Source organism: Microtus ochrogaster, linkage group LG3 (assembly GCF_000317375.1).
Source record: "Microtus ochrogaster isolate Prairie Vole_2 linkage group LG3, MicOch1.0, whole genome shotgun sequence".
In the NCBI taxonomy this organism is placed as follows: Eukaryota; Metazoa; Chordata; class Mammalia; order Rodentia; family Cricetidae; genus Microtus; species Microtus ochrogaster.
This window is the reverse complement of record NC_022029.1, coordinates 11,939,844-11,967,457: the sequence shown is the minus strand read 5'-3', so window position 1 is coordinate 11,967,457 and position 27,614 is coordinate 11,939,844. Positions and strand designations below refer to the sequence as shown.

At 35.8% G+C, this 27,614-nt stretch overlaps 1 protein-coding gene across 1 annotated transcript in view; it reads left to right on the top strand.

The window, feature by feature from the left end:
• Positions 1 to 27,614, top strand: part of Ccser1 (coiled-coil serine rich protein 1) — a 949,444-nt gene that overhangs the window by 67,307 nt on the left and 854,523 nt on the right. The window contains exon 3 of the mRNA XM_013351266.2: positions 979 to 1,072. Within this exon, the coding sequence (XP_013206720.2) occupies positions 979 to 1,072 (94 nt within the window). The remainder of the gene's footprint in view (positions 1 to 978; positions 1,073 to 27,614) is intronic.

Here is a 27,614-nt window from a genome sequence, read left to right as displayed (position 1 = left end):
ATGTGTGGGCGGAGGGGGAGGGAAATGGGAAATGGGGAGGAGGCGGAAATTTTTTTTCAACAACTAAAAAAAAAGATAAAATAAAGAGAAAAAATGATCTTGGAATTCTAATTAAATTTCAAAAACTGAGGCAAAGTTTACAAAAAATACTTTCATAAAATTAAATTTTCTAGTTACCCAAATATTTAGTTATTAAAATATCTAGTTATTTATTATATTCTGTAATGCTTGTACTATGAATACAATTTCTTGACTTAAAAAACACAACAAAACATGGAATTATTGACCTGGTGCCCAGATGGGAAGCTTTACCCCTTACTGACTAGCCTTTATGGTAATAGAAGACACACTTTGCATGCTACTGAAAGAGAAAAGTAATCATCAATTTCATCTAACTACAAACCCTGCGATTTACAACAGTGACCTGTTTGCAAGAAAGTTGTGTAATTAGTGACACAAATATTGTGGGACTAGCTAGATAACCTCTTTTAAAAATTGGTTCTAAAGTATGAAGATTTCTCTAATGTCTTTACACATAAAATAGAGGATTTATTTTCTTATTTCAAAAACTATGATTAGGTCCTTGTTTAATGACTGATTTCTTCTCCTGTCTCACATACTGTACATGAAACTCTCACAGGAAGCACGCTACCTTTCTGCATTCCTTTCAGAGCTTTGCTAAACACGTTTGCTGAAATTATGTGACATACAGAACAATAATGTAAGATGAAGACATATGTTTTTATTTGTAGCAGGTATGAATAACTAATAGGAGTAAGTAGTAGGAAAAGTTAGACATATTAGAAAATTCTGAAAGCATTTCATAGGACTGGTAGATTCAGAAGTCATGAAAGTCAATTTCAGATTTGCTGAGTGTTTTGTTTCATGGCTACTGTACGCAGCTATTCTCTTATTCTTACATTCTTATTCTATCTGCTCTGTGCTTTCTGTCATTTATCAGGTTTACTTTTCTTTCAGGATGTTCTAAATCATTTGGGATCCTGTGAACTGGACGAAGATGATCTGATGCTTGATTTAGAATTTTTAGAGGAACAGAATCTTCAACCCCCAGGTAAAAGTTGATTAAATACCGACACTAATATGAACCCAATAAATGTCTACAAGAATTTGACCCCAGTTTAATCAATTTGCTTTAATTGCTGCAGCTTTCACTGTAAGCTAGACACTCTTTGGAACATGGCCAGTTTTCTCTTTCTCCTTTCATTGCTATGTGCAAGGAGCAAGCTAGGTACGCTGCATACTTTAGCTTCTTATACTGGATGACTTTAAAGTCAGTTGTAGAAACATGAATGCAGCTAGAAGTCATTATGAAATGAAACAGAACACGAAAATCATTTCAAAAGAAGATATGCTCAAATTAAATACTTACCAATTTAAAACATTAGTATCTTATGTTTGAAGGGGTAACCATGCAATGGTTTCCATTTCATTTTTTATGGTTTACTTTTAATCAAATGTAACTATTGGTTATCTAGATTTGTTATTCTAAATTTTAGTCACAATACCTTAACAACAGAGAATAATGCTGATACTGCAAGGCTAATCTGAGAACTTAGAGTGACAAATAACACCCATAGATATTCCATAGATACACCTCAAATGCATGTATGCAGTTACAATGAGTAATAGCTAAACTCATATCACATAAGCTAAGGAAACCCATCCACCTCATTTGTAATAGTTTGAATTCATGTCAGATTTTAAATAGCATATCTCTAAATTCTAAAAATTTCTTCATTCAAAATACTTTATATGGCCTAACTATATTCGGATTTAGGTATTTGACAGCAAAGATTGTATTATCTTATTTTTAATGATACCTCTTACACTATTACTTGTACATTAAAAGTCGACAATGTTAAGGTAAGTCATAAAGCCTGAGTCTACAGGGTCCTTTTGGGAATATTGCCCATGTGGTGCATCATGTTACTACTTCTAACTTGCATAAATTCTATTCTCTGTGTTAATTCTCAGGCTTATATTGAGATGTTTGGTTCATACTAAATATTTATAATCAGTTAATATATTGCAACTTTGAAAAGCAGACCAAAATGATGTTTTTATTTTCTTGTACCTCCTTTTAGTTTGCCATTGTATATCAATTTGGGATTTTTGAAAACATTCTACCTGCAGTTGTTTTCACAGCTGTCCTTTTCTAATGTAAATTTATTATTTTTATGATGATAACTCCAAATTTCTGTCCTTCATATGTTTTTACCTTAACAGTTAGACATTAGGAGAACATAGTAAGACGTGTCCCTTTGGAAGGAGTGTTTTTTATAGGAGAATTAATCAACATCTAGCAAATATCTAAGTTGCTATAGATACATACGTAATATAGTGTAGCATATTTACCAGTAGATCAAACTATCTAATCTCTGTTATCCAAACCTGTGAGACTGGAAAACTATAAAATAATACTCTCTACATATTACTCATTTAAATGTCTACAATAACAAAATGTTTAAACACTTCAAATTTTTCACAATAAGACTCATATTTTGATTTCAATAGTGCAAAAATGATAACTAAAAGCAATAAAGAAAACATTCATATTTACTATTGTATGGTTATAGGGTAAATTGTTTATAGTGGATGGTACAGATATGGAATAGACAGTATATCTAAACCATAGATCAATCCATAGCATCACTATATATAACAAGAGGACAGACTGTCCCTCATCATGCAATTCTGAGAGAAGTACAGTACCAACCCTGAAGTATTGATTTTTTCTCTCTTCCCTTAATCTAATCCCACATATGCATATGGGATACCTCTGAGATACTGAGAGGAATTTCTATTTAAAGGTTTTAATTTCTGTGTTGTAAAGTCATAATTTTAAATATATGTCTTTTTCTGTAATGCGAAATCATATAAATAAACTTAATTTGGGACTTTTTGAAATTAGTTTGAACAATGATTTTTTTTTTTTTTGGTTTTTCGAGACAGGGTTTCTCTGTGGCTTTGGAGCCTGTCCTGGAACTAGCTCTTGTAGACCAGGTTGGTCTCGAACTCACAGAGATCCGCCTGCCTCTGCCTCCCGAGTGCTGGGATTAAAGGCGTGCGCCACCATCGCCCGGCTGAACAATAATTTTTGTAAGAAGTAGTAGAATGAGAAGATAATAAGCACTAAGTGACAAGGTACAATTGCCAATAGGAAGCCAAAAGTAAGGCACAGAGAATTCTTCAGTGTGCATGGTCAAGTTTCTTCTGTGGGTGGTCAGGATGGTGGAAGGGCAAAGGTGATGATTGTAGTTTAAAACAGCTAAATATAATGTGGCACCCTCATAGGCGCATTTGTTTAAAATTATATATATTCTTTATAAGAAGTTAGGACTTTGGATGTTTTCATTTTGAATAAACGATGAATTTTACCAAGATAAATAAGTTTAATTCAGTTTATGTACAATGTTTATGTTGTTATATATCACTGAAATAAATGTTCAAAAATTGAAAAGTCATTCTGAATTAATGAGAGAGAAGATAATTTAACGGAGTCTTACATAATTATAGTCCATTTTGTTAATTTTTATAAAATTCTAATTTAGTTTGAATTTTATGCAATATTTTATAGAGATGTGTGTGACTGAATGTTTACATCAGTTACTTGTTTGATCCACAAATATGAAGAAGGGAACATATTAAGCTGATAAATTGTTTAATGATCAACACAGAATAATGAGTACCGTGAGTGATATAGACTTATATGGATTTGTGATTAAAACTTCCAAAATCATATTCTTTACTCTATTTTATGTTTACTGGAACATTTATGAAATAATTGAATGTAGAGATGACAAGTCCAGTTCTGTTTGGTGCCAGTCTTGGGGAAGAGAAGTTATGTTTGACAGCCAAACACTGACTTCAAATCTAAACAAAGATGTAGCTGCCCGTATGTGCTCTCGGAAAACATTAACCTTTGAATAATTATTTTTCTCTATAAAATGTTATGACCACTATTCACTTTATCTAAGGGAATAAAAGTGATGTGTTATTCTTATGACTCACTGAACAGAAGACATAGTTGAGAACTAGATGCTGAGCCTGTCACCTGTCACCTCATCCTCGAAGACAAATTGTTGCTCAGATGTAATCCTTGGGCAACTGTAAGGAACTTTCTTCTCTAAATGGGTGTTATAAAAATACTTATATATAGGACAATATATATTCACATAATTTAGATTTGGGTCAGTAATTCATCATCTTTAGCTATTAGTCCCCTTGCATTTGTGCCAGCCACTCATTAGTCATCAGCGTGGCAGACTCTGGTGGGAAACCGCAGCCTGGGAAAGTCAGTGGAGTAGGAACACTGATGAAGTGATAAGGGGAAGGTGAAAGAGCACACCTAGGTTTTAGAAACTTGGGGATGGGGGTACATGGATGCTTACTATGGCATCTGGGAAGAAAAAATGGGAATACTCTGATCAGTTAGAAATTATGAACATCTTAGATCAAAAATGTTGATAATGGCAGCATTAAAGACTGATTGTGATAAATGTAGAATTACATATATGTACAACAAACATCACAGTGTGTAATTTTAATGTAACCTACTCTTGTTATTGAATGTAATAGTACTTTAATTTATATGCTTTTATTTTCTGATAGTTTCTGTTTTATTAATTTTTTTCATTATTCTTTTTTATTAATTTTACGGAGAGAAAAATGTATAAAAGTATTTATTTTGAAATAAAAATGCAAGTAGGTTAAAGCTCAGGTTGATAAATTCTTCTAAATCTACATCATAGAAAAGCATTAAGCAAAAACTGGAATACTGATCAGGATGAGACCATAAATTTATTGCTGAAGAACCATGTTGCGTGAAAAATGCCGACGAAAATAACACAGCATTCCATTAGTGCAAACAGCGCAAATTTCACAGAAAACAAACAAACCAAATCACATCATTGTCTGAGGAGAAAAAGGGCTGACAGTAAGAGACTGACAGGTGCCAAAGATGAGAAGGAGGCTTGGGAGCTACTGAATATATTCCTTATCTTGCTTTTGGTATTGAGTTCATGTCACAATGCACAAAAATCATACACTTTAAAAACATTGTTTATTATAAAGCAGTATGTCTTCATGAGTTGGCTTAAAATATAAGTAAGTTTAAGGAAGGAAACTGAAGGCTCATAGGGAGCCAGAACTTTATCAAATTAACCTTAAAACTTTTAAAGAATATTGCATTTTTAGAATGCATTCCAGATAAACTAAAAGTTAGAATAAAAATAATAGGGATCATAGCTTCAAAAGCTTACCTGAAAATATACATGCAAACACACCCAGTCATAAACACACAAAACAACTCAAAGAAATACCTCACTTAAAATGTATATAGTTTAGGTAAAGTTGTGTTACACATACTGATAATACTTTCTCTATAAGTCATAGGTTACTGAACAAATGTCTCAGTGCTGTGCAAGGGAACCCACTCTTCCAGATGTTGATCAGGCAGAGGAAAGAAAGTCCAAAAGATTTTCAAAACAACATAGGCCACTGCTATTGTCCTTGGTTTCCTTCTAGAACCTGATGATAAGACTGTATTGCTGAGGTCGCTCCACTCTTTGGTCATAGAATTTGGGAAATTGAGATTGTACAGATCTTCAGGCCTCTTTTCTGAGCAGGTTCTATAGCATCAGAAGGTGCCATGTAGGCTGCCAAGTGAGAAAAGTAATCAATGTTCTATCCAGCTGTTTAATCTATGAACCAAGCCGGGCGGTGGTGGCGTATGCCTTTAATCCCAGCACTCGGGAGGCAGAGGCAGGGGGATTTCTGTGAGTTCGAGGCCAGCTTGGACTACAAGAGCTAGTTCCAGGAAAGGAACCAAAAAAAACTACGGAGAAACCCTGTCTCGAAAATCAAAAAAAAATCTATGAACCAAAACAATAAGTAGTCCAGCAATATGTCTTCGGTGGTGCAATAGTGGCACCATAGTTGGGTAACCAACAGCTATGTAATTAAACTTAAGGAACACTTGATAGGAGAAAATTCATATCTGTTATTGTAAATCTAGCCAACTAGCCAAAGCTGGAGAAGTCATAGACACCAGACGAGAAGCTATTAGTACAATTTTCCTAAATCAAAATAGCATCTAACAGCTTTCTGAATATGTATCTTTATACTCAAAGATAAGTTTAGCTCTTCTCTGGTATCAAATATATGTCCTTTTGTAACACATGGAAACTTATTATAGTGATTAGCGACTGTTTTAAATGCATAGAATGAGTGACTCTGACTTGCTCAGCCCCAACTAAGCATGTACTTAGCATGTACAACTTGATATTCTCTTTTCCTTTATGTGTGGGAGTTATAATGCAGACATATGTGCTGAGCCTGAGGACCCCACAAGCATTTGTGCTCTGCATTGTGTCTAGCTGTGAGTTTTATAATGGTCTCTGTGGTGGACTTAATGGTACCCCTAGATGCATATATTTAACAGTTGAATGCATTTCGGAAGGGTTGGAAAGTGTGGCCTTGTTGGAGGAAGACAGTCACTGGGGGGAGGGCTTTGAAGTTTCAAAAGGCCATTCCATTTCCGGTTAGCATGCTACCTCCCCTCCCCTCTCCCTCAGTCTTGTGGTTATTGTTTCAATATGTAAGCTCCCAGGTCTTACTCCAGCACTGTCCCTGAACCCAACCTCCCTGCCATGATTGTCGTGGACTCACCCTCTGAAACTGTGATCAAACTCCCAATTAAATGCTTTCTTTTATAAGCTGCTTTTGCCGTATTGTCTCTATCCCAAAACAGAAAAGGAACTAAGTCTCCATTTGCTGTAAAGAGAGGGGTCTTTGATGAGAACTGTGAGCTGGCGTATCTGTAGGTATAAGAATAAGTTTTATAATGTAATTAGAAAGTATGCTGGTCTAGCAAAGTGGCAATTGCAGGTTTCTTACAAGATCCATGGCCTCACTAGCTCCAGATAGTTTGCTAGGGTTCTGTGTAGGATGAGAGCTGGCTTCCCTCCTGTTGAGTGGGTCTTTGGTATAAGTAGATAATTGTTGATCACCACCACCCATGAGTATCACTATTTCACCCTTAGTAATCTCCTTCCCAGCTGTCCTTGTTGTTGTTCACAGAACTTATAGTCACCTAAGATGACTAACTACTTCTTTCTTCTGTCTGCTTGCACAGTACTTCATGTTACTGGGGAATCTAGACCACAGGAAAGAGTCTATAATGTTAGCTGGAATAATATGAGCCCTGTGCCTCAATGTGCAGGTTTCAGAAATAGGGACTTAATCTTCAACCCATGAGAGTCATCCAAGAGCAACAGCTATAGTTTCCGCTGTTTGGGGGACTAACTTGGAGTACCTTGACTAACAACTCAAATAGAGGTTTCTCATGTTTGGTACTGTGTTTTTTTCTTAGGTAGTTTACGGCTTTTTTGAGGAACGCTGTCATTCAAATGGCATAGCTTGATATGTCTATTTATTAACTTTGTCTATTTATTAACTTCTAAATTATATCTCCACAGTTAAGTGGCGTAAGTTTCTGAGTTTTGTACAATCTAATTAAAGATACCCTAGGCCCACTTCTTTTGATCCAGATACACCATAATCCCTACTAATTTGCAGTTGACTTTTATAATATTCTTATGTCAATGTTGTTGCAATTCTTTATACATTGCCATTCATATTAGCAAAACCACCAGGGTTTCATCTCATCTCTGCTGTGCTTTTACCCATTAAAAATTAATAACAAAATTACCTTCTTAATTAATAGGCACAGGAGGAATTCCTAACTCACTGAAGAATTTTTATAATGCTTCCTCATCAAATTCCAAATATTTAGCAACTACCTAATTAATTTCTAATTGGTATTGCTGGGCCATTACCTCTATTTGCATGTAGACATACACCAATACTGCCCTGAGTACTTCAGAAGCAAATGTAAAATAAATAACACAAGTAATAAAGTTTGTCTTTACTCCATCATCCACCTATTGCATTCTTTTAATCAGAGAAAACTAAATAACTTAAATCTATTTTCAAATAAGTAACTTATCTTCAAGTGGTAAAGACCAATGGCAATGCATGGCAACAATACAGGTTGCTTTTTAACATTTATGAACTTAGTTCCTGGTATTTACAGTATTTAAAACAGAAATGTGTTCTTTATCAGATACACTGCTATTCTAATTAGGCTGTACAGTATTTGGGACAAGTAATATCCAGGGGGAAAAGTTTTCAGCTGTTTAATTGGACTGATTAAACTTAAAGAAATGTGCTGTGTTTTTTAAAGCAACATGTCTTAATTGATTAATTTTTTAATACTACCAACTCATCACTGAGTGTTATAAAAGTAAGAAAATTATGTTTAAATTAGAAAACATATTCTGAAATAACTTATAATAGTAATGAATTATTCAAAACTCAAGGGCCCTGAAAAAATATAGTATTTACAAAGATTAAAATTATCTAAATCCCAAAGAAGTAGAATCAAACTGTATTGGGTTCCTGCTTTAGTCTGTACAACCTAGAAAGCAAGACACTTTGCATCAAAACAGGCCTCAGTCAACTACTTAGTCAGGCTGATTTTTTTAGATGAATAGAATCATAACATGTCACAAATGTAGAACCAGATTCACTATGGCAGAAATGGAATCCTGACTCAGATATGTCTGATTTCAAGGCACCGAAAATCTTTTTCAGATATTTATATATTTATTTTTATTTTTGCTAATAAAAATTTATTTTATACATGATTAAACACACTGTGTCTAAATCATTTCCACTCATAATTTTCCCCTTTCAACTTGTTCATTCTTACATTCTCTCATGACCTCTTCCATAATATTTACTGTAATATATATAGACAGATAGATAGATGTGTAATATACATAGGTAGATGATAGATTGGTGATAGATACATACATACATAGATACATAAATGGATAGAAAGATAGATGATAGATAGATAATGTAAGGATAAACAGGCTTAATTTACTGAAGTCCATGTACTGTTGCTCACTTGTACATGCATGCAGGGTTGACAATTTGGGATCGGCTAGTCCATCCAGGGCTCATCCCTGGAGAAAACTGTGTTCGTCTCTCAGCCGCCATTCATTGTTTGTAGCTTTCCATCTAGAGGTGGGGCCTTGTTAAACTTTTTTTTTAAAAGATTTATTTATATATTATGTATACAGTGTTCTGCTTGTATGTATGTCTGCAGGCAAGAAGAGGGCACCAGATCTTATTACAGATGGTTGTGAGCCATCATGTAGTTTCTGGGAATTGAACTAGAACCTCTGGAAGAATAGCCTGTGCTCTTAACTTCTGAGCCATCTTTCCAGCCTGTGAAACTTTTTTCTATCCACATTGGTATGTTAACTGGTGTGATCAAATTATGCAGGTTTTGTTTAGATAACTATAGTTTTGAGACTTCATGTATTCTGCTTTCCTGTCACATCTGGGAGACACTATCTTACGTCAGGCATCTTGGTCCTCTGGAACTTAGAATCTTTCTGCCTTCTTTTCCATTATTTTCCTTGATTTTTAGTTGTGGCTGCAACTAAGCACAATACCTATACACCCACACCCGCCCACTCCCCCTTCCACATGATTCATGTAAAATAAGCTTAAGGAATTTTTGAGGTGTTGCCAGAAAATATTAGTGATGAATAGCTTCAGGCTATGTTAGAATTTGATAAAGATGGTGATAGGGGGAAAAAAAGCAAGAGGAACTCATGGCTATTGTAAATGCAGTCATAAAAAAAGATTGTTAGAATAAATACCAAAAATACTGCAGTTACCGTTTTATATTCTACTTTGGGGTTGTAACGTCCTGTTAAAAAAATAACTTCAGCTGAGTTCCTTTCTCAAAGGGACCAAAACCAAACATCTTTTGTATTTATAATTCACGACTCTTATGTTTCTTTGTGTGAACAAAATCACAGTCTGAAATTTTAAGATTGTGAAATGACAATATGTAAAATTCACTCTGATTGTCAATTATTTACTAACATGTAAAATTTAGTGATAAAAAACTGAATAATATGATGTGGGATTCCCTTCTGTATGCTGTGAATACCATTGATTAATAAAGAAACTGCCTTGGGCCTGCACAGGGAATAGAGGTAGGTGGGGAAAACTAAACTGAATGCTTAAAGAAAGAAGGAGGAGTTAGGAAGAAGCCATGTAGTCCTGCCAGAGATAGAAGCCAGAACTTTCCCCAGTAAGCCATTGCCCACAAGGCAATACACAGATTAATGCGGATGGGTTAAATTTATATGTAAAAGTTAGCCAATAAGAAGCTAGAGCTAATGGGCCAAGCAGTGATTTAATTAATACAGTTTCTGTGTGATTATTTTGGAACTGAGCAGCCGGGAAACTAACGAGTGGCCTCCTCCAACAATAATATTTACTGAGCTAGGTGTCAGTTCATGAAGGTGACACACCCTTATCATATTAAGAAATTTGAAGCCTGATAGATAAATAATGAGAAGGAGATGTCTCAGTCAGACTCAACAGTTTTGGATTCTCTTGTCTAATAAAACTAGTTCCTATAAAATATAAAATCCCAAATATACTGAAGCTTGTGTTGCAAACCGCTCTGCTCCATGAACTCTGTAAGTTAAGAATTTTGACTTAATGTTTCCCTTTGACTCCAACAGAGAAACTGAGCACATCAGATGCATGACAGGCATTGTGCAAAGTGCCCAATTAGACACAATCCTTTTGACCTTTGTTTGCGATATAAATACTAGCACTTTCTGCTGTCTCATTTAATCTTCCGTTATTTTCACAAGACATCATATGTACTTTCTTAGGATTGAGTGAATGGAGATTTAAAATAACTTTTTGGTCAGGATTAAAGAATTAGGAACTTGATGAAAGGTTAAATGAGTTAAATTACAGCTTTGCGAGTGGTAATTTATACTTCTTGTTTGCAGTATATAAAAGTTCCCAGTCATATTGAGTTGCTACAAGGAGCAACTGTAATAGGTTTCCGGAAATGTACTGTTTTCATAGCACTTAGAAAATGTGCAGCTGAGACATGAGTTGTCACTTTGAGGTCTCATCCACTGGCTTTGTTCCCTTTTCACTTGGGCTCTGAGTTAGGGCACTAGTGACTGCCTGGTTGCCATTAGATGGCAATCTTGTTCTGATAATGCTGATAGAAACCCTGTGGTGCACTTGTATTCAACCTCATAATTTTACGAGGTTTTCAAATATGTTATCTCATCAAATTATCATGCTATCTCTGCAGTAGGTGATAACATGACCCACATACAGTGGAAGAAGAACATACTCGGAGGTTAAAATCTTCTCCTTTCAACATTCACTGAGATATTATCATTACATGCAGGGCTCTTCTCAACTCTTTCCAGCCTTTGCTGCATCTCATTTTACATACAATTCTAATACACCGGGTTACACATTTTCCAAGGTCACTGAAAGTCAGAGTTGCATCTTAAAAGGAAGTGGGTATTTCAAGTAGGCATGCTGACTGTGAAAAATAAGGATCATTAGCTAAAATGTAGGGGAAGGCGAAGAGCTGTGCAACAATTGACAAAGTCATAGAGCACAACAGCATGGGGCCATTTAATGTGGAAACAAGCATCTCTATCCACACCAGCAGGGTTGGGGTTTATGACATTGCAGTGCGCAGCTCCTATGCCTGTGAATATTGTTATGATAGCTCTGAATCATGAGAAAAAACAACAAAAACAAAAAAAACTTTTGTAAGTTGGTGCGATACAGGCCTGTACAATTAATCTTACAATTACATAAATCTAAACTTTTACATACTATTTGCATGCTAAATGGAAATGTCCTCAGTTCTTCATAACTTCAGTTTTCCAGAGTGTCATTTCATAATGATTTTACACCACAAATACATGGGTATATTTTAAGTATGTTTAATATTTTCTGCATTTTTCCTTCATGCTCCCCAAGATCTTACAGATCTTAGCTAGATATAAGGATTGCTTTGTGGTGAGCTTTCTGATTATCAACTCTGTGAAAAGAGCACGTTATACTGTACTGATAGAACACAAGAGGGTCCTTTCACTTAACCACAAGATTATATCATGGACAGTGATATGTAATTTAAAGGCATGTATTAAAATTGATTTGAGTTTTGCTTATTTTATTTGCTTAATCAACTACAGTAATAATTAGTTTGATAATTTTATACGTTGCTTTTAATTCTCATTTTAACTATCAAACTTTCTAACATGCACCTGGCTCAAGTCACAGAATAATGTCCTCACAGGATGGGAATTTTGGGATAAAAACCTTCATGTTTCTTCCAATTTTTTCCACTTGGTGGCTTTTTGTCTTTGTTTTTGTTTTTTGTTTCCTGAAGCAATTAAACAGAAAGTATGTGTCTCGCAGTTTCTCAAAATTATGTGGTGACATTCCCATACAACTTCGTGAGTGATGACGACAACAACTGTTACTGTACAAATGAATATTCAATAAAGAAAACAAATCCTGGGATTTTTGAATGAATATAATATTTATATATTTAAAATTGTTCCCAATAAGAAACATAATTCTCAGTCATGCCTGGGGTATGACAAGCAAGAAGTAATCATTAACATTGACACAGTTACAGAAATTCAGTTGCGATTGTCACCATGAAAAGTCACTTCCTCTTCCTCGAATTATATAATTTTATTTGATAATGTTTTGAGGTCCTATAAAAGAATCATTCCTCTTTAATTTGGCTCTATATTAATTTCATTCATAAAAATGTCCAAAAATTTACACTGACTTTTGACATTTCTTGGTTTCATGAAGACTGCTTCCTTTGTGTCTACGCATTCTAGGGTGGAAGTTGAAGTCACATCAGAATGGTTTGGGAATGTTAGTCATTTTAGTAAATGCAACAATATTGCTCTCAAGTGCTGAGCTGCCACCATTTGATAAGACAAAGCTCAGATGTTATTGATTGGTAGGAAAATGCCAGTACTGCTGAATTTGATAGATTTTGTAGAAGAAAAGGAAACGTTAAAAATTTGAAGGTTCCTTGATAGAGATGTTTTAATTTTGGGGCTTCAGTAGGATTTGGTAAATATTATGATGATGTAAGCAATAAGTGGAGGGCTTAATGATTCATAAGGTATAAAATGTAATTTGAAGCTTTCTTATCAAAGGACTGATAGGTCTTTAGGAACAGGTCTATAATAAAAAACTCATTATTTAGAATAGTTAAATCGTGCTCTAAGAATAAGGATGTAGTTAGGTGATGCTGATGCCTTGAAGTCAAGTCCGAGTATTTTTAAGGAGAGGGCCAGGAGGACCATGCCTTTAACTTCAGCCAAGTCTGCTTTTCACAATTAGCTTGTTTACCATCATGTGACAAGTTTCCTGTACATCACCTTAAGCATACCTAGTTTACTTTTTTCTTTTCTTTCTACCGAATGCGCTCTATACTAGATCCCTTCACAGGGAAAAACAACAATGTTATTTCCATCTCTGTAGACACACAGGGACAATATAAGGGTTTGTCTGCTCCATGCTGGGTATCAGGAGAGTTACATTAAAGCAGATCCCATCTCTGCTGTGGAGTGCAGGAAATAAGAATGTATTCCTCCTCCAACATTCTCACAGTTTTCTTTAGGAAGGATTCTCTCGGGGGGAAAATGTAGAAGTATCGGCTGCAGATGTCTCAAGTATATTTTCTGATGCAGAGATGAAATTGTTTCTGTACAAAAGTATTCTAAAATTTTATTCAATGTACTGTATGCTGGTGCCCTGAGAATGATAGGCTTTATAGGAATGTTATCTCAATAATGATTTAAAATGGCCATCCTTGTGACTCTACTTGTACTTGAAGATGATGAGATGGAAACTGGCTTGTCTTTTTCCCTGGGTGAGACGTTTGTGGAGTCACATGCACTAAAAATGTTCATGGCATCCTGGCCCTAAGAGTAACATTGGTCCATTTCTTCATGTCTAGGTCAGCACATTATTAAAGTAGATATTATTTGTGGTAAACAATTATAAAAATGTTCTAATGAAAACAAAAATAGAAGCTGCCACCAATTTGTGTCATAGTTTATCTTTAGTCGGCATCTGGATTTACCCAGTAAGAGGAAACTCAGCTGAGGAACTGGCTTTTGAGATGCTCTGTGGGTCATTTTTATTGTTCAGTAGAGCCCTTGTCACCCAAAGCAGGGCTCTTCAAAGTGATTTCCCAGATAGCTGCTAGAAGATTAATCTAGTCTCAATCTCTGTACATCTGAGCTTTTCATTACTAGCTTAACCTCCACTAATCCTTTCTCCATATTGCTCACAAGATGGGCTGACACGCTAAAGTGATCTTAATCCTGGACCTATGTAAACGTCAATATGCCCATTATCTTCATTAGAAAATCCAATTTCATTAACAGCTAACAAAGCTCTCATGTTTCAATACTTTCACTTTTGCTACACATCCAACTTGACTGCTAGTAAATATTTATTGAAGGCTTATTTTACCAAACATGAGTCAGCTAGCAAAGACTCTAAGGTGTACTTATTATTTAAAACAGGTGTTAATGAAGAAATGCCAGTGGGCCCTGGGAGGACCTAGCATGTTTGATGATGTCATGGTGAATGTCTGAACTTTCACAGGAAGGATAAGTAGGGTTTGGGTGAGATAATTATGGGCGTTAAACCCTAGAAGGAAAAGAGCATAAGGAATCAGAGAACTTCCAGGAAGCCCAGTATGCTCTGATGTGCAGGCTGAATGACGTAGTCTCCTGCTTCAGTCTGAGGTGCTTCCAGTGATGATTCTCAGGTACAATCTCCTTCCCGTACCACATAGCATCATGCTATAGGAAGTGTAAACATCTGTAATCCATTTGAAGAATTCATATTTACCTTTTGAAAAAAATTAAGTATTATACTAGTCAATGATTAAAAGGATTAAATAGCTATAATCAGAGGAAGACATTTTTCTGTGATCTGTAACATGCTTGAAAGCCTAGAAGAGAAAATACAATAAAGACAGATGGGGTAGTAGTCTATCATTGGCAATAAATGGAAGGAAAACACTGAAGAAATACCAATGTATAGCTGAAAGGCAACAGAGCAGTGTGAGACTGACAAAAACGGAGTCCTTAGGTAGTGTGCATGCCATTTTTAATCCTGCAATCCATTGTGTCTTTCTTCCGTGTCTTTTTAAATATAGCTCAAGACATCCAGTCAGAAAATAGAAATCTGAATTCTTTCAACTCTATATGGAACTTTGAATGAGTGGTGACTAGCCAATTTAGTCTATGTACATATTTTAAGAACTAAAGCTATTCAGAATCTGAAGCATGTTGCTCTCCAGTACTTTGAAGACAGAGTGTGCAGTGTGTAAGCATGCACAGCCTTTGCTTTTCAAGTGTGTAAGCATGCACATGGGCTTTGCTCTTCACGTGTGTAAGCATGCACATGGGCTTTGCTCTTTATGTGTTTAAGCCTGGCAAGCAAAACTTAGCCTGAAATAAAATACTAAATTTTAAACATTTGAATGACTAGAGAGAGAACTTGTCCTGAGATATTTGACTCTGTTTGAACTATGAGAATAACTATAAACTCATGAACCATTACTGTGTTGATTAATTTTATGTTAGCTCGACCCACGCTAGAATAACTGGAGAGGAGGGATCCACAACTGAGAAAATTACCCATAAAGTTACGCTGTAGGCTAGCATGTAGGGTATTTTCTTATTTAGTGATCGATGGGGGCCCAGCCCATGTGAGTTATGCCATCCCTGGGCTTGTGGTTTTGGGTTCTGTTGGGAGGTCACTGGAAGTGGCAGCAGGACTTACTCCAGGTGCATGAACGGGCTTTTTGGAGCCCATTCCTTATGCTGGGATGCCTTGCTTAGCCTTGATATGTGGTGGTGGTGGGGCATGGACTTGATCCTGCCTCAACTTGGTATGCTAGACTTTGTTGACTCCCCAAGGGAGACCTTACTCCCTCTAAGGAATTGATAAGGGGGTGGGATGGTGGTGTGGGGATGGGAGGAGAGGGAGGGAGAGAGAGGGAAAAGAAGGGAAAGGGAGGGACCTCCTCATCAGTTCTTGTTTCCAGTTTATTTCCTTGTGTGAGTTCCTGTCCTTCAGTGATGAACAGTGATATGGAAGCAAAAGACAAATAAACCCTTTCCTCCTCAACTTACTTTGGTCATGGTGTTTTATTACAGTAATAGTAACCATAAGTAAGACAATTACCAGCAGTTCTATGACTGAAATCTGGCAATAAGTTTTCTACAAGAAAATATTAGAGGAGGCTGCTTGTTCGTCCCAGCTGCCTAGAACCAAAATAACCACACAGAAACTATATTAATTAAAACACTGCTTGACCCATTAGCTCTAGGTTCTTATTGGCTTACTCTTACATCTTAATTTAATCAATTTCAAGTAATCTGTTCATCACCACAATGTCATGGCCTACTTGAAAAGTTTCAGTACATCTGTCACTGGCAGCTCCATGACTTCTCTCTGACTCTGTCCTTCTTTCTCCCAGCATTCAGTCTAGCTTTCCCTGACTACCTAAATTCTGCCTTGCTACATGTTCAAAGCAATTCCTTTATTCATTAATGGTAAACACAGCACACAGAGGGGACCCCACATCAAAAGACAAAACAAAACAAAAAACACTGAGCTTATGCTTCTAGCAGAATTGCTATTGAATTGTGCTAAAATTCTTACAGTGAAAATGTATAAATATTTTCATATAATTCATTAAAAACACCCATCCAAGTATTTTTTTTTTTTGATTTTCAAGACAGGGTTTCTCCGTAGCGTTTGGTTCCTGTCCTGGAACTAGCTCTTGTAGACCAGGCTGGCCTCGAACTCACAGAGATCCACCTGCCTCTGCTGGGATTAAAGGCGTGCGCCACCACCGCCTGGCTTTCATTCAAGTATTTTACAAGATAAGAATGTGATATATCTGCAGGGAACAAAGAAATTAGGTAGGTATCCTTAAAAGCGGGTAATTATCAAAGACAGTTTTCCTTTTAAGCACAGCATGCAATTTTTAAATGTTAAAGGATATTTTACTGTGTTGATTAGCAAAACATTTATTGCCCTGTGGTAACTCCTAGTTCAATCATTTTGTTTTTTGATTGCTCTTTAACAGACGTCGAAGAATTAGTCAAAAATATTGGTGTATTTAAAAATCATATTTTCCAAGAGGATGTGTAGTTAAGGTTTTTCTAATATAGTGCTGTATATTATATGAGGAACATAGAATCAGTGAGTGAGGGGCAGAGGACCAGGAAGTCTACTGTGAGCCTGTCTTCTGGAAAAGGCAACAGAAACAACACCTGAAGAATGGCATATCACTGGACATGCTAATGGTGAAGTGGGAAAACTGCACAGAACCACCCCCCCCACACACACACCGCCACCGCCACAGACAAAGAACTCTAAGCCACTAATGACTGCTGAGAGAGAGGGAGAATTAGCCTCTCTCAGGGATGAGCCCCCGATTGTTTGTCCAAACAGATTGGTCTTCTTGGAAACCATATCTACACAAACACCAGAAATGAACTCACTCAACATTCATGTGTGTGTCTGTAATAATAATCAAAGAGAAAGAAACTATCAATCTGAACGAGTGTGTGAGGGGTGCATGGGTTGAGATAGAGGAAGGAGGAGTGGAGGAAGTGATATAATTATGTTTTAACTAAATATATATTTAAAATGAAGGAATCAATGAGTAACTTGCCCCATTATCATCTAGGTAGTGATGCACAGAATATGATGTAGTGAGATGTGAGCTAATCTTTTGGATATGTTTTAATAAACAAATGTTCTTGCATGCTCAAGAATGTTAAATTTATTGAGGGGTTACCAGCATAGCCAATATGTGACAAAGCCTTTCTGCTTGATCCTTTAAATATCTATACTGCTCTGGTGAGTGCATCCATAGGCAGAGGTATGATTTTTATTGGTTGTTATTACAGTCCTAACAGAAAGAATGCGATGTAAACAACATTTTAAGTAAGATTATTTCTTTCTGACTCTGTTATTGTGTGAGAGAATACACGTTATTAAATGCAGATCTGAAGTTCCAAGTGGATTTTAAATTTGGTGGTAATCATATTCAGTAATATGTATTTATATGTGCTAATGTTGAGCTTAAAGGCATGATGAAAGTTGTGTTATTATAGAATAAAGGAAACTATACCGTTAATGGTTAGAATGTAATATTAATCAGCCTTACTTAGTAATGTAGCTCTTATTACAGCCAGGAGGAACAGAAACTCATTTCCGTCAGTGCACACCTGTGGTCTTGCTATATCAGTAGATCTCTGAGTGTGACTGTTCCTTCCTGACTCATTTTGCAGATGGGCACTGTGGGTTCTAAGGGCAAGCATTGTTTCTGCATGCAACTGCTAATCTCTCTGTAGTTTTTCAGTTTTGTCTTTATATTTTCACTAACTCCTTAGAAAATGGATATATTTACAAACATGCAAAAGCTTTGCATGTTATGAATAATTTAGAATTTATTTATTGGAATTCTTAGAGTAGAATCTGCCCTTCTTATTTTCCTCTTACTCTGACTTATTTCTTTGTCCTGTCCATCACTACCCATCGGGCAGATAACTGGGCGCATAGAGTGAGTCACTGAGTTGCATGGACAAATGCCTGTTTTTGAAGTATTATGAAAATTGAAACATCAAGATGAATCTTAATTGAAGCTTTGTTAATTGCTAACCAAGTTCACAGCCAACGAGTGTGTTTTCCTAAGAGCGATAATTATATCATGTGTATTTACTTTACCATGTGCTTCTTATTAATCTTAATAATCCATTAACACAGTCCCCTCCTAGGCATTTGAGTTCATCCTCATATGTTTGGCAGCTGAACTTAGTACTAAGTCAGCTTTGGGTGGTATTGTGTGGCTTTGTCTGGAGAAATGTGATCAAATGCCTGTTCACACCAGGTTGGTTACTGAAAACGGGCCAAAGTAAGATTTCACCAAACTGCGGTTTAGTGAACCAATGATCTTACTGGGGTTACTTCCAGGAGTGTAGGTGAAGGACTCCTTATGGAAATATGCGGCTGTGTGACCAATAAGCCCACTATATCATGAAAGCTTCATATCCGGAGCATGAATTACAGGAAGGTTGATGGGTCAAAATCGTCTTTGTCTAGGTATTGTTACTGCTTATAGAGCCTTTCAGAAGTGCCCTGTGAATTCTAAGTGTCAGGTATTGCTGATGTTTTCTGAGCTGTCTAATCCTGAACTTGGTAAGTTTTGTGTACTTCCTGGTTTTAAGGCCTGCTTCGAGATTAGAATACTTGATTTTTTTAGGAAGTGCTACACTATAGATACACAATGGGATGTGTATGTTCCCCAGATATGCACGTGTTGTCCTCAAGGGACAGCTAGGCTCCTCCTTTTTTCATTGCATGAACACCTTATAACCATTCCATGTTTAGTTAGCTTATTCTAGTTTCCCATTTTCATGGTTGCTGCAGATACAGGAGGAAGAACCCAATGTGGCAAAATGCTGCTGCTTGTATTTGGACTTCCCCAACTGCAACAGTAAATAAAGACCAGTAAATAAAGACTAGTCTTCATTACTTGCTCACTCTTTGGTATTCTGTTACATCAGCAAAAAAATGGACCAGGGAGAAATGCCCAAAGAACTCCAACTACGCAGTGACAGACACTGTTTAGCCTTGCATTTGCAAAAGTGTCTGTACGCTCAATATGATTTAAACATCTTTCCATATAAAAATCACTCTGAAAGTTGCCTAGCTTATGAAAAATTGAAAATTAATAACCCAAAGCAATACTTAAATTCTTTTGAAAAATAAATAAAATTCTATGGAAAAATATCTTTTAGAAACATTTATAATGTTTCTTGTAATCAAGTCTGAACCAGCCATTCATTCTATAAAAATAGAAAATGAATGCTGTTTACTAGTCATTACAAACATAGCACCATGTACATCACAAGATGTTAAGGAGAAGAAACTGGTGAGTACAGGGGACTTGTTAAGAGATCCCTGCACTATCTCCACAACTTTCTCATAGAACCGTAAACTACTCTAAAAGTTAATATGTAAATATTTAAAATGGAGAAACATCTCTCAAAATACTGTCTAGTCATCACATTTCAAGATGCTGCTGTGTAGATTGAAATATTGATATAAAGAAAGCCAACGTTGCCATTGTGAAGACTTCTATGGTATTGCAAAAGTGAAGGATGATGGGTTTATATACAAAAGCTTTGGTCACAGTTAGACATGTTAAATTTCATCTCATAGAACAATTCTCTTGATCAGAACAGTTGCTTGTTTACATAAGGAAAGGACAACCTTTTGACAACCTTCATAATTATATGTAATATGAGATATAAATGCTTGAGGGTATAAATATTCATTACTTCTTCAAAATATGGTACTATTATACCTTACTGTTTTATTACTAACATTGTATAGAAGTATCTGTGAAGAGGATTTGAAATAACCATTGACATTTGTAAAATACTGTCATAAAAGTATGTGCAGACAATGCTAAACTCCTCCTGGAAATATTTCTGGGAACAGGAATTAGCTCAGGATATGCTTTAAATTACATGAAGAAACTCGTAGCTCAGAATATACAGTGTGGAAAACATTTTTATCAGTAAAATAAATATTCATCATATTGACAAACAACAGCAGTAGGATTCAAAATTAAATAACTTTTCATTTTATGTTATTGTTCTGTATGTCACATGATTTCAGCAAACATGTTTAGCAAAGCTCTGAAAGGAATGCAGAAAGGTAGTGTGCTTCCCATGAGAGCTTCATGTGTGAGACAGGAGTAGGAATCTGTTATGAAATAGGACCTAATCACACTTTATGAAATAAGACAATTCATTATTTTATGTGTGAAGATATTAGAGAAATCTTCATACTTTATAATCAAGTTTTTTTAAATTATCCCTTGTTTGTTTGCTTATTTAATGCCTGTATGGGAGTCAGATGAAAACTTGGCGTCAGTTCTAGCTATCCATTCCAGGGTACAAGGACCAAAAGGTAGACTTGGTAGCAAGTTCGCTTACCTGCTGATCCATCTTACTTTGCACACAATCATGTTTTGAAAGCAAATTGGGATATCCTTGAGTGAAAAACAAACCAAAACAAAATTCCTATAAACACTTCTAAAGAGGCCTCAATATGTGTTAGGAAAATTTACATAGAACTTACGGTTATAGTTTGATTATAGTTTATACCTGGCATGCTTTCAAGGAGTATTCTGGTTGGTATTTTCTTCTTTTAAAAAGCTAATGCAATAACAGTCAGAATTTGGATTTGTTTAACCCAGTAAATGAGTCTTTCCCAAATTGAGAATGTGAACATTTACATATCAAGTGAGCTAACATTTGAGTTTCTATTTCAGATGTGTTCTCAGTAAGGGAAAAGCTATCTCAAATGTGCAAAGAACATAAAAACTATAAAGAGAAGATAAAATTGCATGTGACAATGTCAAAATTTATTTTCAAGGAGATTTATGTCCTTCTTAAAGCATAAGTCTAAATGCATTTAAATTTCTAATACAAATGGAATGAAATTTATTAAGAGGAAAGTCAATCCACATTACCTTAGTGATCTTGGAAGCATGAATCAATCAAAATGCATCACAGGGCCAACTGTGAGTTTATCGACAGTTCCTGTGTTTCTGAAATTGGAATGTAGTGCTTGCTGCAGTAGAGTGAGGTCTCAGCAGATGCTCTGCATCAGAAGTCTCCAAATCCAGCCATGTGTGAAAGCAGTCCATGAGAGTGAGCATTTCCTTTTAGTGTGGATGTGTTTTTTTATGTGTGTGTGTGTTCATTTGTTTGTGTGTTTATGTATGTGATATATACAAATGTATATGTTTACATTTGCATGTGTGTTGTGATTTTTTTTTGTGTGTGTGTGTGTGTGTGTGTGTGTGTGTGTCTAGATGTGCACATCTGACACACTGATTTTTGAGAACTTCATTAGGAAACATTGCCTGAGCTATTGAAGGGTTTGAAAATATCCTCAGTACTTTTATGATAATGAAAACAAGTTTAGTCAATATAAAAGATCCAAGTCAGTATTATGAAACATTAGAATTGGAGGTAATGTTTTTCCATACTTTATTACATTTATAGACCTAAATTTATGGTAAGTAAAGTTGTATAAGAGAAGATATTCCCTGTTTTCGAGAAGAAACATTTTAGTGGTAGTTAAAATAGATATAAAATATTTTCTCGGAATTTCAAAGAATTATGTTCATGGGGTTTTAACCATATTTTTTGTAATGCTAGCTTAAGAAAAGGATGATTTTCTTAATGTATAAATTTAAATAATGTAACATTTCTAGGGGGAATGATGGGTGAGTGATTGGCATAAATCCCACAAAACTGAAGGAAGAAATCCTGGGGCATATATATTTATATACATATATGCGTATATATGCATATACATATATTTGACTATACATAAATTAAAAAAATAGATGGTTCAGCTTTAATGTAAAGTAAGCTCATCTTACATAGATGAATTAAAAAAATAGCATTTTTGATATTCACTTAGTCAAAAGATGTAATGATTTTAGTATATATATATATAGTGACTTTAGATTTCAACATTAATCTTCAGGACAGTAAATGTATAATAGGGGAAGACATGGATTGTAATCTCAAGAAACAAAGGACCATCTAAGTGGACAGACAGACAATAGTTAGAGACAACTGAGGAGTGATGGGGAAGCCTTGTTAACCAATCGTTTTTAAGAGGTGGGACCAAGTTAGTGTGTGGCTTTCTGGGACCTGGAGGAAAATGGGCACACGTCCCAGCTTCTCTCTGTGGTTCCCTGGCTGCATAGCTGAGCTTGAATTTCTCATTCCGGTTTAGTGAGTTTTCCCGTTATAATAAATAAAGATATGATTTTTTATCTTTTAGCTAGCCTGGTTATTCCCAAATGGAGTTAGCTTCTCCATGGGAGACAGAAATAGGCTTATTGAATTAGGTAACTGGCTTCTAAGTGATAGCTGGTTAAGGGAATACATATGATGTTTACAAGTCATTTGAAAAGTGCCTCAAATACAAGAACAACAACCAATACCACTCCTTTTAGGAATGTTCATAGTTAATTTGGATACATTGTTCGCACTATGGAATCTTATGGTGGAGCTAAGAGAAAAGGCAAAGGGTGGGTCACAATAGAGAAACCGACCTGCTCTCCTTAACAGCCTTGAAACTTAGACTGTAGGTGAAGTTACAGTCACATTGTCCCACCTGTGTCCGTAAAGGAATTAGAATGCTGAAAGAGAATCCATGAAGACCACGCCTCATTTGTCTGTGACTCCAGGACATTACATTGGGTGACCTTGGAAAGAGAACCCTGAGTACTGAATAGCACAAAAATAAATAAAATTAATGAACTCATATTTCCTTCCCATTTCCTCTTCTTTTTTTTTTTGTTTTGGATTTTCAAGATAGGATTTCTCTGTGCAACAGCCTTGGCACCTCCATTACCTGACATTGATACCCTGGCTTCTAGAAGCAGCGATAATCAGCCACACAATATCTCCTTTGTAACTCTTTGTCTCACTACCATATCAGAAAGAGTTAACTCTATTTTCTCAATTGCTAAGACTAAAATTTGAAGTGGCTGTAGATTTGTATCAAAAAATTTCATATGATATCTTAGTCTATGTTCTACAGGTGGGATAAAAATGGATCTTATTGAATTATCTACTAGAGATATGGGGTTAATAGTATTAACCTTCTGACACAGGCAGTTCCTAACAGATGCTCAGCAGAACCTTGAGTGTACCACTATGACAATTTATCACATCTATGATATTTAATTATTTAGTAAAAAAATGGCATGGAAATTTTTAAATTGTTTTCTATAGTTTAAAAAGAGATGTGATAGCAACCTTAGCATAGTGTCTCACAAAGTGTGTGTAATTAATGCTGTCAAATGATTTATTGAAATAACATTGAATATTTTGAAGCAGTTGAAGGCAGTTGTTCAGCTACATTCTGACTTCCTTACTGTTAACTCTGTATGACCACAGAGTAGACTCATTTGCCCTTAGGTCTAGAATCAGACTCTCTGCCCTGACATTGTGTTATGCTCAAAGTACAGTAATTTCTTTTAAGATATTGCATGTCGGACATTTGGTAGATCTTTACATTTTTCTCATTATAGTGTTTGAATTTAAGCTCTGTTGCATAAAATTGTAACTTAATCCTTAAGAAAATTGAGATATGGAGGTTTGGAAGAGAACTCACTCAGAATTTTGATCTCAGGGATATATATGCAGATTGTATCACAAGAGGATTAGGTAAAATTGAACAGTAACAAGTATGATAAAGAATATCTCATTTACCTTGTTCTTCATAGGATTGCTATCATTTTCAAATTTTGATATTTCAATAATTAAACGTATTTCTTCTTCCTACATCCTAGATATAACTTTATTACTAAAAAAATCACAATGACTGGTGTTAATATAAGCTAGTACCAATTTTAAGCCTTAATATGTGCCACACATACACTATATACTTTTTTATTTTATTTTATTTGCCATTATTCTTAAGAGTGCTTTTTATTTGTTGTTTTCCCGAAGTTGCTCTCCCTGAGCATTTGAAACAGGCATAGCTCTTTATAATTTACAAAGCATTTCATCTATTGACAGACCTGTGAAGGAGGAAGAATAAAGGTTAGTATTCTTTTAAGAGGAAAGGGATGGTCCCTTTCTGGTCCCTGACCCTGGGTTACTGTGAATACATGACCAAACCCAGAAATATACCACACACAGTCTAAACATGGAAAGAAATGGAGTAATACTCTTTCAACTGGATTAAGCCCTCAACTCTAACAAAATCATACAATTAGCAGTTTTTTTTTTTAAAAAGACACATTGAGAAGCAAATAAGAAATCCCTGTGAGTGTGAGAAAATATTATGAATACTCTGTGTATAACTCAGGTTCCCTCCCTCAATCATTCAAATATTAAGAACAGTTTCAAACCTTTATTGACACATTTTACGTTGAGAAAGTACCATGATCTACACAACCTTGGGGTTGGAACCTTGACTGGGGCGGTGAGGGAATGAGGAGAGGACAGACACACAGACATATATGTAGAAATGCTGGCATCATGTGGGCTGCATGTCATCAAAAAAGGAGGCGGATTTATTGCATTCAGCTGAAAGGAGAGGTGGCTTGCTAATCTCAGCAGGATGTCCTCAAAGAACAGTCTCAGACTATAAACATCTGGGTGGAGGAAGCTTTGCTCAATGCTTTCTGTGCACACTGTCAACATCTGCACACACGCCAGGGAAAGAAAGGCTTTGCCATTTCCTGATCCTGAACTATGGAAGGCTTTGCCATTCCCATGGATCTTGCTTTGGGTTCGCACGGTTATGCTCCTATGAACAGCACTCATTTACTTTGGAATTCGTTTACTGCTTGCTAGAAAACCACAGGGAAGTGAGAGACTGGGTAGAAACTTTTCCAGTGAGCAAACATTTGACCTGGTTTTCACACACTGCCAGACTTCGTCAAGATCTCAATTGTGGAAAATCCATTGTGTTTTTTTTTTTTATATAATATTTTTAATAATGCTCTCCCCACCTCTTCCAAGTCTTTCCAAATTTTCCTCACCTCCTCACTCACCCAAATTTATGTTGCTTTTCTCTATTTTTGGGATAAATAAAATATAAAAACAGTGGTGGCGCACGCCTTTAATCCCAGCACTCGGGAGGCAGAGGCAGGCGGATCTCTGTGAGTTCGAGACCAGCCTGGTCTACAGAGCTAGTTCCAGGACAGGCTCCAAAACCACAGGGAAACCCTGTCTCGAAAAACCAATATATATACATATATATATACATATATATACATATATATATATATATATATGTATGTATATATATACAAACAAAAATCCAAAGCTCCAAGAAATGATATAACTACTAGAGAGCAATTTAATAAAAGATTCTGAAACAGAACAAGATGAAGTAAAGTGTCCACAAAAGTCTGTGGTGTTCATTTTGTATTGGCCAAGTACTTCTGGGCATGGCCTGTACTGAAAGATTAATCCTAAACAATTTATACACCCAGTTGTATGGAGAGAGTATAAGTGAATCACTGAAAAAAATATGAGGGAAATCAACCCTTTGCAAATATAGAAAGTGAATGGGAGAAAGTCAAAAGAGCTGTACATGAGGCGTAGATGCTTAGTTATGCACAAAAAAGCAACACCAGTAGAATGGCTTACTACAGAGATGATCAACCTGGCAGGAGAAAGAAGAATCTAAGGAGCAAGTGAAGTGGCAATCTTCAGGCAATAAAACACCACAACTATCTTTACATGGAGCTCAAAGAAGAAGAAAGAAGATAGAGAGTTGTATATAAAAGGTATATGCAAAGAGGTCAAAGAGGCTAGACTCCATAATAAAATACATCTTGTCTATTAAGCTATAAGACAGATAACTGCCAGATATGTTCCTCAGATTCAGGTGATAAAAGATGGGCAAGGCCATATATTAGCAGGACCAGGGAAAGTAAATCAAAGATGGAGACAATACTTTGACACCCTTTACAATGACCCTAATGCTGTCAACATAGACTGCAATGAGAAACACTTTGGCAGCCACTCGAACCCCAGAGATGATGAGAAAATGTTAAATATTGACAAGAGAGACAGAGGAAGCTATCAAGAGAGTGAAAGGAAAAAGACCACAGGAGTTGAAGACATCAGGTGGAGGAGCTGGAGGTGATTACAATAAGCTCGGGGGCCAAGACACTTCTTAGACTCTTTAGGAAGATATGGGAACATGAAGTGCTTCCCACAGAATGGAAACACTCAGTCATAATTCTCATACACAAGAAGAAGGAAGAGCTGGACTGCTCAAATTATACGGGCATCAGTTGGTTGTGCCATAGCAGCAAGATCTTTTCCTCCAAAGATCAAGGACAAAACAGAGGAAATACTAGCAGAGGCCTAGTGTGGATTCAGAGCTAACAGGAGCACCATAGATCAGATCTTCACTTTGAGGCAACTGGCAGAAAGATATGAAGAATTTGGAAAAGACTTATATGTCTGTTACATTGACTACACGAAGGCATTCAATAGCATTTGGAAGATTTTTTTTAATGAACTTTCATTTTAATCTGTATCATTAAGGTAGATTTTAATAAAAATGCACTTTTCTATATACTGTTATTCATCTTATTCTGAAATTTTTTTTCACCTACACTTTTGTGGGTGATATAATTCAAGATAATTTACAACTAGTATGCAAATTCAATTCCTACATAGAGGAGCTTACATCATGATCACTAGAAGATACTGATCTGCATTTTAAGTATCCACATGGGCTTGGAAAAATGTCTTTTGCTGGAATATTGTTATCATATTAATATCCATTGCTTCATTTATCTTGGGGACTCCTCCTGCCAGTGATGGCTGCTAAGGGCTCTGTTATTTTTCAATTTTTCAATTTCTGCCTTTGGAGCACAGCACTGGCTTATTTTTTGTTTTGAGAAGTTATCATTTTTCTGTTTACTTATTTGTATAATTTGAATTAGTCACACTAATTTTGTGTTGCACGATAAATGAATTCTAAAGGTACCTGTGTTAGCTATTTTTCTTTTTTTTTTCTTTTTT